The sequence below is a fragment of the Anabrus simplex genome, chromosome 9 (genome assembly GCF_040414725.1).
Source record: "Anabrus simplex isolate iqAnaSimp1 chromosome 9, ASM4041472v1, whole genome shotgun sequence".
Taxonomy (NCBI): domain Eukaryota; kingdom Metazoa; phylum Arthropoda; class Insecta; order Orthoptera; family Tettigoniidae; genus Anabrus; species Anabrus simplex.
In genome coordinates this window covers 166,651,976-166,668,474 of record NC_090273.1, presented here as the reverse complement: position 1 = coordinate 166,668,474, position 16,499 = coordinate 166,651,976, and the positions used below count along the sequence as shown (strand labels likewise).

The window sequence follows — 16,499 nt, the reverse complement described above, 5'->3', positions numbered from 1 at the left end:
TTGTTGACAGCCTTTAGTCATTTTTTTATATGGCACTTCGCAGTATACTTACTCACAGTTAAAAATATTATTTATCACAAATTTTTTTTGCTAAAAGATATGAACCTATTACAGAACATTTTACCATATTGATCAGTTTGGCAACTTTCTCTCTTTTTCTGTCATTTTAGTCTGTTTTTCCTCTTTTTGAAGAGCTAAATTCACTGGCCACATCTTGCAATCTTACCAATCTTCTGACAGGGAAAATCATGGGGAAGAAAGGCCGAGGATGACTGAGAAAAGAAGTCCTTCTAGACTTGGCTCAGTCTTCATTTTTATTCCTGAGGAGCTGAGGACAGAGAGCAGTCGTTGCACAGACAAGACATTGCCTTTAGATGCTAATGATGATTTCTTCTTTTTAAGGGGGTGGTCTACCACTCCCAGTGCTGCAAGTAGAACATAAAGGGAGGCTGTCGCCATTCTTGTTTATTATGACACTGGAGAGAGGACACTTCCTCTAAAATATTGATACTTTGTCATTAGATGAATGTTTCATCGAAACAGTGTTATGTGGCTGAAGATGTTGATAATGTTGCCTTAAGCAATTTAGTGTATTGACAAGGTGGAAAATACTTAGTTGTGAATCTGTTTATGTGCCATGAAACTGATTTTATGTAGACCTATCTGTGTCGGTGCAACGTAAAACAAATAGAAAAAAAATCAGTAAAGACGAAACTACTTCTATCAAGCAGTATGTCGCACTAACGCGTGAAAGGTGTTCGTTCAGCAGTGCAACATACAGCCCCAGACAGTGGGATTTGAAGAATAATAATAGATAGACTTGTCTAGACCTTTCTTGCTCGATGATTTTCGACATCTCGTTTCTTTGATACATGGGACAGGTAGCATTTATTATTCAGTTGGAAAACCACTCCTCGGTCAAAGAGGGATAACAGCGGCTGTAATCTTGTTTTTGAAGAAGATAGTACCTATTAAATCTGATCGTGCTATGGGCGTAGTCGAAGGAAACGCTCTTGGTTGAGATTGGACAGAAGAAGGCAGTACAAGAAAAAGTGGGAATGTGCTGCATATGATCCTGTTTCAAGAAGTGCAGAAAGGAAGTAAAAAGCAAAAATATTGTGATTCATATTTGGACACGGGGTTCATGGCATTTGTTGATGTGGAAGCCATAAGTTGAGGCTAAATTAGGCAGGCAAATAAGCACGTTTAGGAAGTAAGCAGTAAAATAATTAAAATAGGCATTTATAATGACAGATGCTTTAATGTAAGCTACCTAACACACATCCGCCTGTGGATGGTGATAATAGAATAACGTCAACTTGGGAGTGTGTCTAAGTCTCGCTCTTACTCTTGAAAGTAAGTTACGGTGGATGGGAGCCCTTCCCTTTCTTTTGCTGATACCTGATTAGTGGTTAGCAAGTTGTTGTTCACCACGTAGCAACCCTCTCGACCATTTGGCTTGTGCACTTTTCAGTAGAGATTTTCATATTGTTTATGTAAATGTTATTTTTTATCTGTTAAGTTAAAATGAATTTTTCTTTATTATTAATAAAGTACATTGGAATTACATTTTTTCTTTCCATCGATTAATTTTATCTATATATGTATAAAATAAGACTTTTGTCTGTACAGTGCTCAGAATTTAAAAAGGATGGCATTTCTGTATCAGTCGTGTCCACAGTAACAAGGAAATGCACTTTTTAATTTTCCGTAATTTCTGTCTCTCCGTATGTATGTATGTATGTATGTGTTTATGTACACACATCACGAGAAAACAGCTGAAGAGAATTTAATGAAAATCGGTATGCAAAGTCCGGGAATAAGGCGCTACAATCTAGGCCATTTTATTATTTATAAGTTTCATATTCCGTATTGATTGGATTCAATGTAATAGATAAGAAAAATGTTCCACCGATCAATACATTTATTGTGGATGAATTATTACACTAGTACCGGTTTCGACCTATCTTGGCCATCATCATGATGATCATCTTATCTACACCATCTAGGCCATACGTAATTTTATTCACGCTGAGTGAAATGGTAGTTTAAGGAAAGGCCTAAAATTTAATTCACAAATATTTATGTTATTAGTGGTTGTATCGATAAATACTACAAAACTAAAGTTATATAGTACTAAATATCCGATCATTTGTCTTATACATTGTTACCGTATCGGCTATGATCACAGAGATATTCATGAATTTAGATCATTGCTACTAAGTCCATATCAGCGCCCAGCCGCGAGAAAATGGAAATTGGTATGTAAAGGAACTGCAGTACATGCTAAGAGTAATTTTATAAGACGCCCAAATGTCACAGTGTCCAAAGAAAATTAAATGTATAAAGCTCATAAAATTGATCAGCAATAACATTACGTTGACCATTGTTTGTTCTGATGTGCCTTGTGCCTTCTGTTGCCACTCATCTCCGATAGACAAGATTACTGCTGCGTACCGAGTATTTTTTAAATTTGCCTTACGTCGCACCAACATAGATAGGTCTTATGGTGACGATGGGATACAAAAGGGCTAGGAGTGTGAAGAAAGAGGCCTTCGCTTTAATTAAGGTACAGCTCCATAATTTTCCTGGTGTGAAAATTGGAAACCATGGAATACCATGTTGAGGGCTGCCGACAGTGGGGTTAGAATCCTCTATCTCCCGGATGCAAACTCACAGCTGCGCACCCCTCAACTCGCCCGGTCGTACCGAGTATAACAGCCTGCCTGAATATTGGCGGGAAGTAACTGGGGAGTTAGATAGCGTGCCATTCCTCTGGTTTATAAACGTTCTGATACTACTCGTCCACCATAGCATGCGAGTTACTCAATCCCTACTCTGAGGCTCTGATTGGAATGAGCAGTGGAGTGTTCATGGTGGTCATTCCGGCTCTGGAACTATGGACTGTTCGTTAAAAGTGAGAAAATGTGCGGTTTTTCATTTTATATGATAACATTGCTGGTTAATAGAGCAAACGCCTTACATAGCTTTTAATCGCTACTGACGTTTTCGTAATGACCTATGTTGACTTCAGTTAAGAATACCACAAGAATCCTGTATCAGCTAGTTACATAAATAACAGTAGAAAACTTAAAAAAAGGCAGTCTCAACCTATTTTAACTGGTAGCGCTAGTCTAGTGCGAGCGTATTTTGAAGAAATCCTGCTTTTTATGATCAAGGGTGAAATCTATATGAAATAAAGGTTATCCTAAGCAAGAATTTGGTTTAGCTATACCTGAGAATCTGTTCACAACTTTAAATTTTTCATTGTGTGGTACATTTGAAGCAGTTCCCCACGTCAAGTGCCAGTTTACGTTCACAAGTTTCTCTCGTCTTCCCCCTGGAGCACACAATACAGTCCTTGTGCTCTGATGATATGCAACTTACCATCTAGTCTTTGTTCTCGAGTTACCACCTCCAACAAGTTCCTTGACCAGCTGTCTCCTAAAATTTACATGTTCCATGGGCTTAGTTGATTTGCTTTGGCATTCTGAGCATAGAGTATGTAAGCATTTACAATTGAAAGCTCCATCCACCATTTGAGTGTCTTACGGATGAAGCGGTACGTTGCTGCATCGATGCCACACATATAAGTACACTTGGTTTATTTACAACTTCATCTTCTGCTTGTCCCTTCACTTTCTTGTTGATGTTCTCCACGTACAACTCTTTTTGTCGCGCCAAGCAAGGATTAGTACGTCTTCACTAGAGCGGCATGCTATTTTTTCTCCTTTCTTTAGAGTTGGTTTCTTGATAGAAGCAGGAACATCTTTTCTATTAGGAAGCAGAGTTCCAGTAAGATGACATTTCAAAGCTAGAAGTTCAGTGGCAAGTGTTGGGCTTGTGTAGGAACGGTTGGTGAAAATATGGTATCCAGAAACATTGGGCCATGTTTCTTGAAGTGAAAGTAAGAGATGATTTGATAAGGCTTTCTGTAGTAATTTTCTCATAATATGGTGCAAAAGTACAGATATAGCTACAAACAGAGTCAGCCAAAACGTATATGTGTATTCCCTGGTTTTTTTGGGTTGTTTGTGATGAAAGAGATTCTTCCCTTGAATCCCACAACAGATTCTTGTACTGACACATTCTGTTGTGGTATAAACAATTCTCTGCATCTACTCTCAATGTTTTTGAGAAAGTTGCTGACTTTTTGTGTTCTAGTTATCAAACAGCGATTTAAATTGGCAACTGTCTCCAAATGCAATATCCAGACTATTTGAAGGAACAGTTTCCGTATCATCACTTCACTGAAAAACTGTACTCTTGATGTAAAGTCCTTTGCCCGTTAATCCTTATTCCCATATTGGTGAAGAATGCTGTTCCACATCTGCCCAATCATGCCAGGTGGAGAATTTTGACAACTTTTCTTTTTTTTTTACAAGTTGCTTTACGTCGCACGGATGCAGATAGGTCTTTTGGCGACGATTGGAGAGGAAAGGGCTAGGAGTGGGAAGGAAGCATCCATGGAGTTACTTAGGGTACAGCCCCAGCATATGCCTGGTGTGAAATTGGGAAGCCACGGAAAACCATCTTCAGGGCTGCCGACATTGGGGTTTGAACCCACTATCTCCCAAATACTGGATACTTGCCACACTTAAGCGACTGCAGCTATCGAGCTCGGTTGACAAAGTTTTGTTGCTTATTTGTGCCCTAGCATATCCATTGGTTTCAGCAACAATTTTCAATAGTGCTGAAGTAAAGAAAAGCATAAAATACTGCAGTGGGGTGACACGGTTTGCAGGGATCTGTGGTCCAGGAATTTTTTGACCCGTTGAATACTTCTGTCTTGCTGGGTCTTTGGATGTAGCTGTGATAAGCTTAGCATCACTCGCCTGCAGCTCCACCTCCAACATTATAACTTACTCTTCTTCTTTGGCGTCACTATTAGTTCATCTGATGTGCTGGGTTCAGTTCGTTTCTTACATTTAGGTTTACATTCCATATCGCAACTCTCTTCACTCCATACACTATCATCATTTATGCCATCACTTTCACTTGACAAATCACGAAACTCATGTAATTCTCATAAATAATAATCATCATCATCATCATCAACACTCCGTTCATCTATCAGCCTCCTTATATCATTCTCATCCATGATTGCAAGATATTATTCTGGAAAATCACAAATATATATCAAGAAATATGCATGTTCTGTCTAACTGGGAGCGGTAACTATGGAATGTAAACACAGCTGTTGTTATGATCACGCTGCCAGTATACCATTCCCCAATGTACGGAAACATGTTTGTCTCTATGTGACACTTCGATATATCCACCCAGATAAAACAGGCATTTTGCCTAACTTCCGGGCCCTAGTGATATATAACAAAGTTTTGCCCAATAGTTCTGCATTCTCTGCCAAACTTAGATGGCATTTCGAAACTCATCTTCACTTCACAAATAAAACTGCACATTCTTTCAAGAGATAAAGGTAAAATTTGTACTGTCTCTAAAATTTTCACTTCTTGTTTACACAATGCTTCAATCCCAGCATCATGGAATAAAGCTAAGGATTGTTGCATAAAAAAGGAAGTATTCACACTGTCCAAAACCATCACCCTATAAGCTTGCTCTCTGCTTTGTGCAAACTTTTTGTGAAGATCTTATACTGAATCCTACCGCGTAAGATTTGGACCACTCTGAATGAGGTGAGAACAAATCATGGACGATGCAGGGATGCTCTATATTTCATCACCAGAGTGCGACTGTGGTGCAACTCGGCAGACGTTCCCCCTTATGTACACGACGTTCCTACACAGGTAGCCAGAGTGACTTTTTGGAACGAACAGAGGAAGCCATACAGTGGATCACCGAACTGGACATTCTGCTATAAAACATGTTTCTGTCTGTGTATATTTGTAAATATTTTATACTTGTATATATGCATCTAACTTGTTGCCATATGCCAATAATAATAATAATAATAATAATATACAGAATCAGCTCTACCCTTGACTCAGCCCAGCCGCTTGAACAAGCATTAGTCCGCTGCAGTTTTAGCACAATGGACCACATTCTGGCTCTGTGAGAAGCGATTAGCAGAGCAAATGAATACCAGATGCCTCTGTCAATTTTGAAAAGGCATTTGATTCAATCAGCCATTCAGCTATATTACAAGACTTAGATGACCAGGGCGTTGAAGTGGCCTATATCAGTGAGTTCTCAATAACATCTACAAGACCTCTTCAGTCTTTGTTAATGTCGGTGAAGCAACTTCAGAATTCCCTGTCAAAAGAGATGATCCAATCTCTCCAAAGCTGTTCTCAGCTGTTTTGGAGATGGCAATGTCAAAGTTAAATTGGGAAGTAAAGGGTATAAGGATCAATGGCAGAAGAGATTTGCTGATGACATTGCATTTCTGGCAAATGACAATGGCGAACTCCAGACTTAGTTACTGATCTTGCCATGGAATGTGAGTCAATCAGCTTAAAGCTGAATGTTTCCAACAAGTGGGTCACAGCAGGAAATGTGAACATCAATGAATATGTCTATCTGGGTCAGTTGATGAATATGAAAGGTGATATCATTAAGCTAGGATGGCAGACGTACAGAAGAAACTCAACTGTCTTCAGATCAAAATGCCAGAAAATAGTTTATGATTAGTGCATTCTACCTGTGCTGACTTATGGCTGTAAGACCTGGACACTGAATGAATTTACGAAAGGGAAACTTAGGACAGTGCAGAGAGACATGGAAAGGTCAATGCTGGGTTTTACACAGAAAGATGAGAAGAGAGCAGATGACACCAGACCGGTCACCAAAGTTAATGACAACCGGGCGAGTTGTCCGTGCGGTTAGGGGCGTGCAGCTGTGAGCTTGCATCCGTAATATGGTGGGTTCGAACCCCACTGTCGGCAGGCCTGAAGATGGTTTTCCGTGGTTTCCCATTTTCACACCAGGCAAATGCTGGGGTTGTACCTTAATTAAGGCCACTGCGACTTCCTTGCTACTCCTAGGCCTCTCCTATCCCATCGTCGCCATAAGACCTGTCTGTGTCGGCGCGACGTAAAGCAAATAATAAACTAATAAAGTTAATGACAGTCTTGAGAGAATGGCAACGGGCTGGACATATTGCTCGAAGGGAAGATGACAGGTGGACAAAGCTAGTGTTAGAATGGACTCCAAGAGATCATCAGAAGAGCGCCAGACAGATGGGACATGCTGGTGTTACCTGGCAGAGAACTGCTCAAGACCGTTTCACCTCGAGAGTTCTGCTAAAAACTTACCGGAGTTCACGACTTAAAGAGGCCACATCATGTAAGGATAGAATTGGCTGATGATGATGATGATGATGATGATCTTGTGCAAAGACATATAACGAGAAAGCACTAAAAGCATGAGGCACCACCTGACACTTGTAGGTAAACCTCATGTCCTTGGTGATACTCTTATAAAACCACTATTTGTCATGGTAGTAATGGTTGGCAAAAACGAACACTGCATTCTCATGTGTGCCCTTATCAAATAAAATTTTGCACAATTGAATCTAGGATCTGTTGAACGATATTAAGGGTAATTTCCCCTATCGATCAAAATTGTCGTTGCAACTGGACAAATGCACAGACATTGTCGGGTTAGCCGTGTTAATAACGTTTATGCTGTATGAATTTTCAGCTTCTTTTCATGAAGATATTCTGTTCTGCAAGCCACTTCCATCCTCTACAAGCAGTAGTGATTTTTTTCCACCCTTGCTTGATGCCTTCTTCAGTCCAACTTGCATTCATGCTTTCTAAGGGAGAGCAAGGAATTCATTCGAAAGAATTGTGAGTGGATTGTAGATCGATTTTCAGTGATGTCAAAACCAAAAGCCCTAATTGGGCCAGAATATGAGGTGCTTATATACACGGTTCCTAAACAGCCACTGTTAGGCATCATTTTACAGACTTTTATAAATCGTTACCAGAGGTACATTATGAGAAGCCCCAAGTTAAAGTCCCATACAGCAAGAGAGACAAGGCAGGCATTGAGCTGCAATCCACAAGGTAGAGAGAACCATGCAGGGAGATAGCTGGAGTTAACAAGACATGGAGGGAGGTGATAGAACAAGCTGGAGAAATTTTGTCGAGGCCCTAAGTTTCAGGAAGTCATATAACATGGAGTTTGGTGTATCGTCAGGTAGCATAATTATTTCTTTCACCGAACTTCTTATAATTTTGTCTATATCACTAAGAAAAGTGCACATTGTAGTGGATATATCAATTCTGGTCAAATTAATTCATTGATAATTTTTATTTTCTCTTGCTGTTTTAAAAATGTATAGTAGTTCTAACTAAATTGTTTAAATCAGAACGTAGGGTATTAATTACTTTAGTTCAGTCAGTTTATATTGAATGAATAGACTTGTGCATCTACAGGTTGCCATAGTTGACAGGCTACAGAAAGTTACGGGTGTGTGAACAAGTGAGATCTCACTGTTTACATATCCACATATTATGGTGGTAGTAACTTATTTCAACCTGTATGAAAGCAAATTACCTGAGCATAATGTTTTCTAGTGTTTGCCCTCTCTGGGGCACGTTCATGCAAACGCATATTCTTGTGATACATACCAGTAACAGACTGCAAATTTGTGTGGAGTACATGGTCAATCAACTACCTTGCTGTTTTTACATAACACGTACTGCCTTGCAATATGTACCCATCGCCAGTAGCTTAGTAATTTCAAAAATTAGTGTACAATTCCATTACAGCAAACCACATTGCATAAGAGTGTTAACGTATTACATCGAAGGTTAAGCTAAGACACTAAACGCATATTGAACTTTGAAATTTTTCTCACCAAACGCCTTAAGGTACTAGCAAAATGCTATCTACCTTAAGTTGGGTACGGGAATGAACGTTTTGAATAAATAAAGTCTTAAAACAACAAATGTGAATATACATACAATATTGAACGCTCCACACATGACTACTGATGTAATGCTGCCTAGCATGACTTCCTCAGGGTTAGTAAGAAGGTAAAACTGCTTTGAATTAATTTAAACTAAATATTGGAGATTAAACCTGGCTCTGACTCGTTGGCTGAATGGTCAGCGTACTAGCCTTCGGTTCAGAGGGTCCCAGGTTTGATTCCCGGCCGGGTTGGGGATTTTTAATTGCTTCTGATTTGTTCTTCCTGCTTGGGAACTGGGCGTATGTGTCCGTCCCAACACTCTCATCATGGTATTCAGACAACATAGCACACTGCCAACCACCACAGAAACATACAATAGTGATTGCATCTGGCTGTAAAACATGGCCAAATCCACATGTGCAACATAGTTCACACCCGTGACTGCACAGGCGTGGGGAAAAGAAAGAAATTAAATCTGGCGCCAGGAACGTCTAGTTTGTAACGCATGGTCTTCAAGATGTGTAAATGTGTTTGTAACCTACGACACTGTATGATGGTGAGTCAGTGTGTGTATAAATTAGCTGAAATATTTTTAAATATAATTCATTTTTGGGAATGGAACCTCCTCTTCTGCTGGTTTGATAACACTGAAGGATTCTTCACTACCAAAGGAAACAATCACCAATAAAAATATACAACTTCTTTATATTTATTTAAAACCAAATAAAAAATATTTTGCTGTTATCTACAAATATTTACAAGATCTCTTCTTGTAAGTAGATGATCTAGAGGACAAATTTGTTACCACAAATGCAGTTTCTCCCTGAACTGACAGTGAGTTTATGGCAATTTTTTGAAGACAAGATATAGTTGCCGTTACAAGCACAGGAAAACAGTTAGTGGAGTGTACATCTCTACAGCTGAAGGCTGGTCTAACTATACACAGGAGTTGTGCTCCTTCCCTGCTGGATTAATAAACTTCTGGCAGCAAAATTTGTAACGAATGGATAGGTTTAAAGAGCTATGACCAGAAATGAGGAGCTCCAATTAGAAATGTTGGTAGAGGTGTGGTGTTTAGTTTGTAGCATTACAGACCACCACCTTGTCTTTTACTGATACCTGTGTGTTTCTGTTTTTTAGGACTGGTGCCTTCTGCTGTGGTGATCGTCTCGCGAACAGCAGCCCGCTATCAGCATTGATGCTACATATACCAATACATACTTGATAGTTTTGTACAACATGTGCTTGTAACTTGCTTATTAAATTATTTGCTAAAGGAACATAACTTTCTAATTCTTTGCCCTTCCCACAAGTAGTTACTAAGTGAACCTGCACCTTTGTAATTGGAAAAAATTAAAGATTTATGGTCTGCATTTTGTAAGCAGCATTGGTAGCAGCCACACCATTCCTAGACTCTTTTACTGCCCATTGTCGGAATGTATGTGCACTACGCAAACATTAGATACTGAATGAAATTGATATTTTAAAAGGTTATGCAACAATGACAATAATTCATTGGAAGTTACCAAACACTCATCATCTTTAGCTCCTCAAAAAGCGTAGCAAAATGGTCTCAAGTTCTTCACATTGGATGTACCTGAAAATGGTGGTATAATTGTAGTAGTTGATGTTATTGGTAGTGTCAATTTAGTTACTGCTTAATGGCCATGTTTATCTTTGTTCCCGGTCTTCAGCGGGCCGGATGCAACGTGATTTCTCAGCTAAAAATTCCACTGGGATTTTCAGTAGGGTCAGCAGCACAAGAAGAGCAGACGTGACCAGAGCTGAACATCGTGCAAAGAACAATAACTCACAGTGGGATATCATTAATGTTATTTCAACAGACAGTTTAAGGAATTGATTAGCCCACTGTTGTCTGCATCAGCAGCCTAATCAACACTTTTAGGAGAGGTGCGATATCAACATGTTGTGCTGCTGACGACAGACACTGAGCTTAGGCCACTACTGCCCTGATAGTCTCAATTATGGGAAAACTATGCATGTATATATTATATTTAATTATTAAATCTTGGCTGTATTTTGTATAGAGACTGAAGCACTTTTATAAAGTGATCCACTGTAACCACTGAATGACTCGTAATGCTGACAGTAACCAGGTAGTTCGATCTGTATCCTCTTGCTGGAACACTGGCACCTTCCCAGGATATATTACGAGCTTCTCCGATGGACAATTTGTCTTTATGCTTGCATCGTCCCTCTTGATCCCGTCACAGTCTGTTAGCGTGAGATTCTTGTCAAAGCAGATGCGTATTTCAGCCAAAAACCAATTCCCTGTTTCCTGCAACAAGAATTGAGAAAATGAGAGTTTCAAATACAAATGAACAGCAATAATCAGGAAACTAAACTACAAACAACATTGTGGGGTTGCTAACAAGCAAGTCTTCATTCCTCCCTGGGCAGTCTGAGACGAGGTCTCGAGATTTCTCGAGACTAGAGCAGGCCCTATTTCGCGGCGAGCAGCGTGTCGTAAGCCTACAGGTAGAGTTGAATGTTGTTTGTGCCGAGTATGCGAATAGCCAACCACGGACTTTCTCCATTTCATAAATACGTGTCAACAAGGGACTAGGGCGTTCATTTCTACCGAGGTCTATTTTGAAACAGTTTAAGATAATTATAAAAAAATGCCCATTCTGGCATTGAATGCACTGGTAGGTACACGAATGAGTGGTTTAAGTACAGAACCTGACGGGTAATGTAGGTACACGTACCTGGATACTAGAGGCGTGCATTATTCGAACTCGAGATGAGGCAAGATGCGCCTTGCTGCATGTGCAACCACCATTACGCATGGGTGGAATGTGTAATCTAAAATGCTTCAGTTTGCTCCAATTCTTTCGACAGGTAGGTGTTCATCGTTATCAGACTCCACATTCAATAACATATGACCACTGCTTGTGTTTACCGATATTTTGGTGACAGGGGAAATAATTCCTTACAATAGTGATGGGCAACGCTCTCGCTCGATACTCTCGAGACCGATTCTCCTGTGTTGTAATCTGTGCCATGTCCCAGTAACTAAGAGTGTAAAAGTTATAGTATACTATTAGCAGTTATTGCGTGGAATAATGTTTTCATGTGGAAACGTGTGAGCCGATAAATTTTGTTAAAAGCCTGGAAAAGTACTACATGTTCAGCAATGGCCCCCTTAATACCATTAACTCTTTGAAGCACAATATGTGTATTTGTAATGAAAATGTTCATAACATGTCTATTTCTTCTATATGCACTTAGAATAGTATCATAAGAGTGATTTTGAAACTCTTAGGGGGCTGTCACACAGGATCGATTGAACGACTACGATCAACCGACTAAGGAAACAAACTTACAGAGGGCAGTGGCACCAGTCACACAGCATCGATCACCAGCGATCAACTACGAGCGATGAAGATCGACTGGTTTGTGAAAACAAACGTGTCAGTTTTTCAGTCGCAGTCGTTCGATAATGGCGGACGTAACATTGTGGTCTGTTGATGAAATCGAAACATAAATTTGCCTAGTGTATGAAAACAAATTGTTGTATATCCTAGACTCCCTGGATATAGTAATAGGGAGACCGTGAATTGTGTATGGCATTTTATAGCATCGAGAATTGGGACGAAAACTGGTAAGTAATTATTAGATTTAGTATGATTATCTTATGAGTAGTGTTATCTTAGATTAATTATTGGTAAAATATATTATACAGAATAGATTGATAAAAAAAGTTACACTAGGAGTAGTAATTAACATTCTTATAACTTAATTGAAGAAATGTTTGGAAAACATACAGTGCTTTCATAACCTCCATCTCGTACCTAATGAAATGAACACCATTGTTCGCTTTAATGACAAATAAGTGTATGCCATAAGTACTACATGTATTTTTTTTTTTTTTTTTTTTGCTAGGGGCTTTACGTTGCACCGACACAGATAGGTCTTATGGCGATGATGGGATAGGAAAGGCCTAGGAGTTGGAAGGAAGCGGCCATGGCCTTAATTAAGGTACAGCCCCAGCATTTGCCTGGTGTGAAAATGGGAAACCATGGAAAACCATCTTCAGGGCTGCCGATAGTGGAATTCGAACCTACTATCTCCCGGATGCAAGCTCACAGCCGCGCGCCTCTACGCGCATGGCCAACTCGCCCGGTCACGTATATTTTCTTTGTCACAATATTCTAATTCATTGTTTCAGGAAAAAGTGCCAAAATATGGCAAATTCTGAGGGCTGAGTATTGAACTTGGTTCTGCTGTACAGAAAATAAAAAATGGGTCTACTTCAATGCCCTCAACTTTCTGGAACTCTTCATTGCTGGAAGAAGGTACAATTATGTAATATTTATTTTTAAAACTAGGCCTACACTACAGACCAGTGTTCTAGTTGTGAAAGAGTGAGATGGGAAGATTCACTCTGTAGGCCATAAGTTCTACCCATCTTTTCATTAATGTATCAGATATAGTTGAAAGTAATATAATCTAACCTAACAATCATCTTACTAAAATAATTATTGAAACTAATAATTTCTTAAACAGGAGGCTTGTGTGCAGACTAAAAATGTACCTCCAATTTAGAAGAATTGCATTAATACAAGTGTCATTTTTTTCAGTTCCATAACAAACACCTCTATGGAAGTGGCACCTGGTGTAGGAGAGCCTTCTCACCAAGCTGAAATAGGAGGAAGAGGCAGAAATAATTTGTGTTGGAGGGGTCTAACTTCTGCCTCTACAAACAGCTCTGCCAGCGGTTAAAAATAAAAGAAACAGAAATGTGAAAGTGACAGTGATGTGTTAAGTAAATATCTAGAAAAGATATTGAAAACTGAAAATGTTATTTTTAGTGTCTTCATGATGACATGGAAAGAATGAGTGAACTAGGTCGAAGGGTTTTCGGAGTTAAAATTCAGGAACTGTTGTATACAATGTTAGACCAAGAAAGAATGTAATAAAATTTATGTCCTTGAGAAATGTTCTACTTTTTTAGCTTTCCATCACCCGTTGTACGTTATTGTTATACTTATCTATCAATATTTATTGGAATCCTCAGTGAGTTATGGGAAAGTAACCTTAACTCCAATTTTTACTCATTATTAGCATTATTACAACATCTTAATTTGTATATTTTATGTGGTAGAACATGTATGGTTTACAAAAAAAGAGTATATTGAAATACTGGTAGTAGGTCCTTTTTGTGTGTATGTAGTAAGCAGACCGGCGTATTGATAGTTCTGCGCAAGAGCCGACTTCATTCTTACGGTATACTGTTGATCGCAACTGCAAGGTTTGTACAGCGCAGGTGGCCTGAAACCAGACCGGTGTGTATAGATACAAGTAGTTTTGTCCAGGAGATGACTGCCTTCTTATAGAATACTGTTGATTCCATTAAGTTTACTGCATCTATATTCAATGTTGCTTACTATACTGCCATCCTGGGAGAATACACATCCTAAATACCTATTTGAAACTATCTACCTGTTCCACTTTTGTATTCACAACCTGACATTCAGTTCTCTTTTAGGTGTCTTCCCTACTGCCTTCACTTTAGTCTTGAAACGACTAATTTTCATGTCATATTCATTGCATCTTTTAAAAAGTTGCAAGATATTAGATTGCACGGTTTCAGTCGACAGTCGTTCGCATAGGACCTTTGTAACTTAGGTAGCCTTTATCTCCTCATTCCAAGTACTCTCCTGCCATTGATACCTGTTTGCACCAGCGATCATTCTCACTACTTTCATGTCTGTCACTTATAATTTATTAATAACATATAGGCCTACTGAGGGTATCAAGGTAGACCCATTCTTTTATTTCTTGTTCTGTAGATCCATGTAAACAATGAAAAACAAAGGTGAAGAATTCATTTGTAACTATTTTGACAGGTGTTTCTAACAAAGTTTTATAGAATTTAATCTACAAAATAAAAAACTGCATTTTATGAGATGTGATATTAAGGGGATATGATGGCAGTGGCAGAAAATGTACATATTTATAAACAATATATTCATATGATAGTTAAATGCTTGTAATAAAAGGTTAAGTAGATTAATTACCCTGTAAGTTAATCCGAGATCTTACAAGAGCCATGCACCCTACTCTGTCAAACATTAATTTATATAATCAGTATTTACAAACAGTTTTGACAGGCAAAATTAGCAAAATGAAATCATTTACCACCTGAGCAACAGGCCTAAATAACATTCTACTGTAGACAGCAATAGTATTTAGTTGTTTGAAAGGCATACTCTTCACTTCTAAAAGTAGAAGGCAAGTGCTTGTTATTAGCACCTATTATTGTTTGCAGTGTTTGGTTCTCATTTTTGGTGAAATTGAAGGCAAAGTTTTAATTTTCCTTCAACTGATTCATGATGGATAGATAGGCTTGGTAGTTTTCACATCAGTAAAGAAGTTACATATGAACAATATACAGAAAGGTAAAATCACCATTGAGGTAAGAGAGTCCTACCAGACCTTTGTGGAAGAAGTTGTCACTCTGTACCAAGGAGTTTTACCAGTAACTTGGATGGAAGTGCACGATTTGGATTAATAGGTTTATTATTGCCAAGTGAGCAATTAGATCTGCTTGCCAGTGCAAAGTTTGGGGAGACAGTAATTTATGCTTAGTGATGAGGGTAATAAACAAGACCTTGTGTGTAATTTACATGTAGTCGAGACAAGTATCAGTCTATTACACTGCCAACTTACTCATTAGAACAATATTCCAGAAGCTTTTCCTATAGTTATTAAGCTAGTGTACAGAGCACTAGCCTCAGCTGAAGTCCTCAAAAAATGTACACATACGTGAACACACAGAACCCTAATGAGAATTTACTTTGGAAGAGATGTCCATAGACAACCTTTCTTCACATCCATTTGGTAAAATTAGCTGCTTTTGAAGCTGCTGTAGTCTTCAGTGATATAAATTAAGACAGGTTTGTCATTCTTGCAAAGTTTGGATTTGGACCTGGATTCTTTGCACAAAAGACAGTACAGAAATTGAGCAACATGCTTGTCATGAAAGTAATATGCTACTGTTCTGAACATGGTACAATAACAAAGAAGAGGAGAGCCAACAAGAAATTTGCAGAGGATCATGAGGGAGAGAAACCGTGTACGGGATTGTAACAAAACTTGACACCCTATTTCTACAATAGGTAATGTAAATTTTGAATGGAACCATTTCGTGACGTCTATTATTTTGGTAGGTGGGGGTCTCACCAAGTATTATGAAAAAAAAAAAAAAAGGTGTTAACCTCCATCTAATAAACACCTCAAAATATCATTTGAAAAGACAGTAATTAGGTCCCAAGAACCAGCATCATTAAAACAAATAAGCATAAATGGTATTGTCTTATATTTGAAGTACAATGAGCCACTTCTGTGAGGGTTTTGTTGCGAATTTTCACCCTGTCAAGAATTTTGCCTGTAGTGCTCTATGAATGGCATCACATATAATAAGAACAAATCCACTGATGTATTGTGACCAATCCTAAATCTGTATGACTCACCAATGTCCAGAAACATGTAGGCCTATTTCCACCAGTGGCGAATATAGAATATATTTTTGGGGGGGGCCAAGATTGATGTAAGGTTAGGTTAAGTAATTTTAAGAGGTCAGACGATTTCAAACACTTTAGAAAGGAAAAAGGAAACATTGATTTGGGCTGAC

General features: G+C 38.7%; 2 protein-coding genes across 2 annotated transcripts in view; one reads left to right on the top strand and one right to left on the bottom strand.

The window, feature by feature from the left end:
• The window catches only part of LOC136881187 (UBX domain-containing protein 1), a 334,080-nt gene extending 323,956 nt beyond the window's left edge, over positions 1 to 10,124 (top strand). Inside the window, exon 7 of the mRNA XM_067153870.2 lies at positions 9,980 to 10,124. Coding sequence (XP_067009971.1) covers positions 9,980 to 10,038 — 59 coding nt within the window. The 3' untranslated portion in view covers positions 10,039 to 10,124. The remainder of the gene's footprint in view (positions 1 to 9,979) is intronic.
• RNaseX25 (Ribonuclease X25) overlaps positions 9,533 to 16,499 on the bottom strand; it is a 221,402-nt gene continuing 214,435 nt past the window's right edge. Inside the window, exon 5 of the mRNA XM_067153873.2 lies at positions 9,533 to 11,138. Within this exon, the coding sequence (XP_067009974.2) occupies positions 10,902 to 11,138 (237 nt within the window). The 3' untranslated portion in view covers positions 9,533 to 10,901. The remainder of the gene's footprint in view (positions 11,139 to 16,499) is intronic.